The sequence below is a fragment of the Amphiura filiformis genome, chromosome 1, assembly GCF_039555335.1.
Source record: "Amphiura filiformis chromosome 1, Afil_fr2py, whole genome shotgun sequence".
NCBI classification, from domain to species: Eukaryota; Metazoa; Echinodermata; class Ophiuroidea; order Amphilepidida; family Amphiuridae; genus Amphiura; species Amphiura filiformis.
The window spans coordinates 100,727,430-100,735,113 of NC_092628.1; the positions used below are offsets into that span (position 1 = coordinate 100,727,430).

General features: G+C 38.5%; 2 protein-coding genes across 2 annotated transcripts in view; both read right to left on the bottom strand.

Moving 5' to 3' along the window:
- Positions 1-5,458: 5,458 nt before the first annotated feature.
- LOC140165023 (uncharacterized) lies at positions 5,459-6,415 on the bottom strand. The gene has a single exon (XM_072188438.1). The coding sequence runs from the start codon at positions 6,413-6,415 to the stop codon at positions 5,459-5,461; it is 957 nt and encodes a 318-aa protein (XP_072044539.1).
- A 295-nt stretch (positions 6,416-6,710) lies between these two features.
- The window catches only part of LOC140160392 (cholinesterase-like), a 38,734-nt gene continuing 37,760 nt past the window's right edge, over positions 6,711-7,684 (bottom strand). The window contains exon 8 of the mRNA XM_072183632.1: positions 6,711-7,359. Within this exon, the coding sequence (XP_072039733.1) occupies positions 7,265-7,359 (95 nt within the window). The 3' untranslated portion in view covers positions 6,711-7,264. The remainder of the gene's footprint in view (positions 7,360-7,684) is intronic.

Below are 7,684 nucleotides of genomic sequence, written 5' to 3' on the forward strand. Positions count from 1 at the left end.
TTTTAGTGAGCTTGGATAGCACGGTATCTATACGCTCTACTTGTACTTAGAGTATGCGGGTAGAACCTGTAAGCATAGACTATGGTGTAAGTGATCAATGGAAATAGTATTTGCATAGGGTTATCTGGTTAAGGGTTAAGGCATAGACTCTGAAGGTCATTTTGATTTGAGAATGTGTCAATATTAGACACGTTACGTTATATTCTGGAGAGATTAGCTTTGACGTTAAAAGTACAAATTACTTTTTCTTCTAATGACTAAATGTTATTATGAGGCAAAAGACGTAATATACATGAAAGCCTTCTATACTGCGCCAAAAAAGTATCCTTACATTTGGAAAAATAATCACAATTCCAAAACTGAACCATGTTGCAATTTTTTTCACTGATACACTATCTAATCCTGCAAATTATGACACCACATTGAATCCAATCCTCAAGAAGTAAAGTTACAACAAGCAATTGAATTGACGAAGGTTCAGTTTTAAAAGTGACAAACTGGCCTTTACAAGGTGCAAAAAGATTCCAACAAGCGCAACAAAGAGACAACATAGCTTCTTCAATGAAGCAGTTTTTATTTCAGTTTTTACTTCTCTGTACTTTTCATAACTTTCATTTTATTTGCCGGTTCTTTTGTTTCAGTTTTCTTTTGTTTTAAATTAAAGGCACGCATATTAGCCATTCACCACTCTCAAACCAAATGTCTAGTCCGTGCAGTTTTGAATAGGCCAGTTTGTCACTTTTAAAACGGGACCTTCGTCTAATCAAATGCTTGTAACGTTGCTTTTTGAAGTCACATTAGATTCAATGAGCATTATGATCGAGGGTGTCATAATGTGCCGGATGAGAAAGTGCATTCTATTAAACAAGTAAATTTACCCAAATATGGTTTAGTTTTAAAATTGGGATTTTTTTTAAGTGTAAGGATACTTCTTTGGCGCAGTATATTTAAACAAATCTAGCAGTGCTGTGGTCCTTCGACAGTCGCTTTGACCGGGCGCTTTGACAGTCGCTTTGATCTTTGACTCTAAAGATACACTCGCACTCGCAATTTTGTGCCCAACCCATTGGCACGTGTGCAAGTGGTGTCACCCTCCAATGTTGTGTGCGGCAGAAGCAGTTTGAAGCCATTTCGTCTCGGACGGAAGTGACATCTCAATGACACTGGTTAATGTCAATGCATATGTGCAAGTGGCGTCACCCTGCTGTTATTTGTGGCAGAAGAGACATTTTGACGGTATTTCGTCTCGGACTGAAGTGACCTGTTAGTGACCTATGACCCCAAATCTCTAAACACCTTATAGACACTGGCTAATATGAATGCATTTGTCAAAATTACATCACAATGCTATGTCGTTTGTGGCAGAAGTGACCCCTTAATGACCTTTGACCCCAATTCTGTTAGCACCATATAGACACTGACTAATAACAATACTTATGTGCAAGTGTAAAGTTTTTGAGCAAATCATTGATACACATATTTATATCATCATCATCATCATCTTCCGATACTGCGCAGAAACCTCCGCTGGAGTACAGATAAAGAGTGCTGATCCTATACACAAGGTGAATATGCAGCTAAAAAGATGACTGTAAAGTGGACTGTTAGGTGAAGGAGACGCCACACACTCTGGACTTTAAGACGTCTAGGGTTGGCGACTCAACAACTTCCTGCGGCAATGCATTCCATAGACGGATAGTGTCAGGGACGAAAGAGCCTTGCAGTAAAGCTGTGCGGGAGAATGGAATATGGAACCTCTGAGAGTTGCCCCTGTGATGGTGTTTGAGGGGATCAGCTGGCTGTCAGGAATGTCAATGAGATGGTTGATTATTCGATACATCATGGTGGCTTTGGAGATTGCTCTTCATTGTTGTAGAGATTCCCATCCGAGGTCATTCAGCATGGACGTTTACACTGCTTTCTCGGGAGTAGTCGTTCATGACATACCGGGCAGCACTGCGTTGCACAGACTCAACTTTGGTGATATTTCTGTTGGTGGTAGGATTCCATACGCAGCTGGCATACTCAACAACTGGTCTGAAAATGTGTTGTAGCAACGGGTCCTGACGTCGAGGGGGACAGCAGCTCAAGTTGCGATGTAGGAAACCATGGGATTTCATGCCTTTCTTGCTGGTACAGTCTGCTTGTCTGTTCCAGGATAAGTTGTCAGTGAATTCGACACCCAGGTATTTGGCGGATGGAATTGTCTCCAGAGGATGGTCATGGATAAAATATGTGGAATTTACTTGCTTGCGGCGTTTGGTAATCATGGTAATGCGAAGAAGTTGGCATTTCTCGGGGTGGAACTCCATCAGCCATTTCCTTTCCCATTCTTGCTAGGCGTTAAGATAGTTTTGGAGCTGGGTTGCATCATCGGTGTTGTTAATAACACGGTAGATAACGCTATCATCAGCAAACAATCTCACATGGGAGTCAACAGAGATACAGTCTGGGAGGTCGTTAATATACACCAAGAAAAGTAGTGGGCCCAGGACTGTTCCTTGGGGCACTCCCGATGACACATGTGTTTGGGATGAATCTTCAATCCAAAACCACCTTCTGGACTCTACCCTGGAGAAAGTTGCTGATCCAGATGAGTAGGCTACCATGGATGCCATATAACTTGAGTTTAAGGAGGAGGCGATGGTGTGGTACTTTGTCAAACGCCTTGGAGAAATCAAGAAGGATGAGATCAGGTTGGAGGCCTTAATCCATGTTGTGAGCGAGGTCGTCAACCGTGATGATGAGTTGAGACTCACATGAGCGAGACTTCCTGAAACCATGCTGGTGGTCAGTCAAGATGTTGTGTGACTCGAAGTGGCGCATCACTGAGCTATGTACGACATGCTCGAGGAGCTTACAGCAGATGGAGGTGAGGGAAATTGGTCTATAATTGGATGGTTTGTTCTGGTTACCTTTTTTGAAGACTGGTGCAACGGTGGCCGACTTCCACACTTCAGGGAGAATTCCACTATCCAAAGAGGCCTGGTACAGAATGGTAAGCATGAGTCCGAGGCTATCAGCGAGTTCTTTTAAGAGACGGGCTGGGATGATGTCTGGTCTCAACCCGATTAGCTCAGTTCGTAAAGCGCCGGACCGGTTCAATTTCATGTTTTCAAAAGCGCTCGATAGTAAGCACATATGCTAACTATCGAGTTTCTACGGTATATAACTGAAGACAGAATTAGATTTTTGAATTTAAAAAAAAAATTTAGTGCTCTTTGACCCAAATCTGTGAACACGTTATAGACACTGGTCAATGTCAATGCATCTGACTTCACTATGCTATGTTATTTGTAGAAGAAGATGCATTTTGAGTGTCAAAAATCACGTTTTTGGCCGTAAACTGGAAGAAGTGACATTTGACCCCAAACTTGTGAATAACCCAAAGACACAGCGTAACAACAATACATGTGTGCCAGTGATGTCACTGTACGATATTGCTTGTTGGAGAAGAAGCAGCTTGACAGAAAGACACATATATTTGACTCCGTCAACGACTGTCTAATTTTGATAGCGCAAAATTATATAAACTTATTTCGAGGTGAAAATAACACGAAAGAGGTGAGAGTACTTGTTTGTTTGTTGTTTGTTTATTTCTTCTTTATACTGGGTCCATATTCAGGGGAAAATTTAAGTATTCCCTGTTCTTCCATATGGCCCAGTTATTACATACAAAAATACAAATAAATAATTACAAAACACTTAGAATAATTTACTATATTAACTTAAATTACATGAATTACCAAAATTATTTGGGTACAACAATAATATTAAAAGATAGGTAAAAAATAATACATAGCACACACTATATTGCATTAATTAGACTACATTTTCAAATACATTGACAAAATTCATATTATTATTATTTCTTATTGCACTATGAGAATTTAAATTTTAAAATGATAAAAACATCATGCCAGCATAATAATTTAAATCAGGATTTCAAAAAACAACAAACTACATTCAAATAATCAAAGGAAATGGATAAAAACTTAGTGGCTACAAAATGAAGGATAGAACACAATATAAATCAAACAGCAAAAAATTTAAACAAAAGAAATTTGGCAAAAGTTGATCCTGTAACAATCATTGCAATGCCTATTATTTAAAAATACTCAACAAAAGAGCCTAAATTTTAAACCAATGTTTGGTGGCAAGAGAAATTTATAAATCTACTATTTTGGATAGAATCTTGATTTAAAAACACCAGTACTGGTTGGTAACGGAGAAATGATTGAATTGTGGAGTTGATTCCAAGCAAGAGCCCACCTATATTGAAATGAGCGCCTGCCATATTCAAGAAAAGGCCTAATGGGTCTAATTTTCCCGTGAGCACTCGAGCGAGTATTGAGAGTGTGTGAATTCCCTGCAAGTGAAAAATGATTGCACAAAGCATTGGGGACCAGCCCAGAAAGACATTTAAAAACAGCAAGATTGAGATGGTAATTTCTGCGCTTTTCCAAAGTTTCCCACCCCATCTTTTTACGAAGATACTCATTACTTGTGCGAATTGGTTTCCTTAGAATAGCCCTGGCTGATCTTGTTTGGAGGCGCTCTATTCTGTCACATAAATACTTGCTGCAGTTGCCCCATACAATATCACAGTAATCAATTCTTGGCAATAAAAGGGAATTGTGTAAAATGGTAAGACTTTCCTGAGACAGATACTTTCTTATTCTGTAGAACAACCCAATATATGTCACCACAGATTTAATAACATTATCAACATGAACATTCCAGGATAGGGTTTGATCAAAATGTAAGCCAAGGTATTTAAAAGAGGGCACTGTTTCAATTTGATCATCTCTAATATATACATTGAGAGGGGCAGCTTTATTTAGTTTAAAATGAGACCCAAAAAGCATGGATTTTGTTTTTGATACATTCAGAGTAAGTCCATTTTCTTCCATCCAAATTCAGTGCAACTCTAGTCATGCATGCAGTGAGATTTTTAGCAATTTCAACAGCTGATTTACCGGCACAAAAAACAGCAGTGTCATCTGCATAAAGATTGATTTTACATGGCAAATGAGAAACCACAGCAGGCAGACTATTTATGTACAATGTGAATAGAAGAGGGCCTAGTATGGATCCCTGCGGCACCCCATAATTTACACTAGCAACATCTGAAATGGCAGTGCCAATTTGAGTAATTTGCTTTCTATTTGATAGATATGAGATGAACCAATCAAGCTCCAGACCCCAACACTAAAACTCTGTAACTTTCTAATAAGAATAGGATGACAAACCGTATCAAACGCCTTCTTGAGGTCCAAAAATACTGCACCAACAAGATGACCAGCATCGATATTTTTCAGAATGTAGTCGGAAACCTCAAGAAGGGTTGTCCGAGTCGAGTGTTTGGGTCTGAAGCCTGATTGTTCACTAGAAAACATGTTATGACTAGAGAGATATTCATGAAACTGATCATGAACTATCCTTTCAAGCAATTTCATCACCACAGGAATGACGGAGATGGGTCGGTAGTTTCCAACAGAAGAACGTTAAACAATGGTGTGACCCTGCTAATTTTCCATTTGGAAGGAACAGTACCAGTTGTAACACTCAAATTAAAAATGTGGGTTAATGGAGCTGAAAGAGGCTCTGCACCAGCTTTCAGCAGGCGTGCACTAATATTGTCAAGCCCCGTTGCTTTATGGGGGTTTAATTTCTTTAATTGTTTCAAAACCAGACATGTTGTAATATGACAAAAATGAAAACCTGAGTTACAATTACTACCGGAAGTGTTCACAATAGTATCATCAATGCCTTCAAATTTGCTTGCCAATTTTTGGCCAACAGTTGCAAAGAAATTATTAATAGTATTAGCAATATCAGTACCATCGGTAACTGTACCAGACTCAGTTTCCAGAGAAGATATTGTACTCTGTTTTTTACCTGGCAAGAGTGTTTTCAGGTTCTTCCATAGCCCACGTGGATCACTTTTGGAGTTACTTATTCTGCTGTTCATATCCTGCGCCTTGAGCTTGTCAGCTAAATAATTAAGCTTATTTCTAAGTCGCTTAGCTTCAGCCCAATCCTCTGGACGCGCACTTTTTTCAGCTTTCGATCTAGATCTTTGACAATCACGCCGCAGTTTAAGATAGTCCTCATTGATCCATGTGGGTTGCCTATCTGTGACTCTGGTCTTCTTGATTGGAGCATGAATGTCACAAATGGGTACAAATATTTGAATGAATGAGTCCCAAGCAACTTCCACATCTGTGGACTCTAGAACAGGAGACCAGTCTTCCTTTGTCAAATCACTGGTAAACATAGTTTGATCAAACTTACGGTAAGACCTGGCTTCAATGAATGTAATTTTACTCTTAACTTTAACAGATTTACGAGCTGCATAGACTAAAGAATGGTCACTAAGAGTGCATGAAACAACCCCACTCTGCGTGTACATATGGGGATTATTTGTCCAGACATGATCAAGACAAGATTTTGAATTTTGAGTTATTCTAGTTGGTTTCTTAATTAATTGTTCCATTTGAAATAAAGTCATTGTTTTTTCTATCTCCCTCCATTCACCACTGTTCTTCTTCAGTGCATCATAATTAAAATCGCCGACACAGATGATCTCACACGGAGTTCTCCTCCTTCCCTGGTTAATGTCAGAAACAATGCTATGTAAGGTGTTTTCAAATGTTTGACAAAAGTTGGTACTGTTACTATTATAATAATAATTTCGTGTAGAGCTTTCTGATATTCAACGGGATTCTTACGTAAAACCCACATGCTGTCAAACTATGTGTAATCAGATGTTTACTGCCGGTATTTAACTTTAAATCCAAGCTAGTTTCATTGAAGATAATGCTAATGCTGCATTCGTAATGATTTATGTTATGTATATTTAGGATAAATTGTTCATTGTTTTGATTATGCGTGATCCCGTGCATACAATTGACTTTCAGAAACAATATGGTTCAAGACAAACTCGTACAAGTCATTTTGCTAATGTAACATTGAGAGTTTGGCATATGAAGACAGATCATAGTTTTTCTTAATACCCCAGTAATTTGTATGCCTTACAAATCTCTCCCCATGACAGTGTTCTACCGTAATTTTAAGTACACTTCAAACTCGCCTATGGGCCACTTGTGATGAATGTTTCTAATATATAAACCACTGTTAATTGGCCTCCATTTAAATATTGGCGTTTTGAAGCAAATGCAAATACGTTTTGAGAATTATTAATTCAATTTTTATGACCAAAAGGAGATGACAAGTGAAGATGACACCGGTAACCGTCGTCTTAAGGAGTTTCTGCGCCTTTATTGCAGGTTGATTCTTGTCCATCCTCGGACCATTTACTGCACGTCGTATCCTGATCACATTCGTCAAGGTTAGCTAAAAACGAACAGATAAGAAATAAAGACATTACACTGGGTATTAATCTGGAATACAGGTAACACAACTTCTAAAGCTTTCTAAGTTCCCTCTGACAAATATTTGAATAAATAGTGCCAACCGATTTTAATTGTATGAAATCTAAGATCGTCAGTGTTAAAATGATGCAAATCTATTGATGTTATTTTAAATTACGAATAGTTGAACAACATTTGGCCATGTTTTAAAAGTTGCAGCAAACGCTCTTTTAAGGGATTGGTCAATTTTGGACACATTTGAGAAAAATGTGAGGAATATGTCATGTTTACTATGAGTCTTGATCACA

Excerpts from the sequence above, each read along its gene's own strand:
- LOC140165023 (XM_072188438.1), bottom strand. The coding sequence starts at position 6,415 with ATGTACACGCAGAGTGGGGTTGTTTCATGCACTCTTAGTGACCATTCT.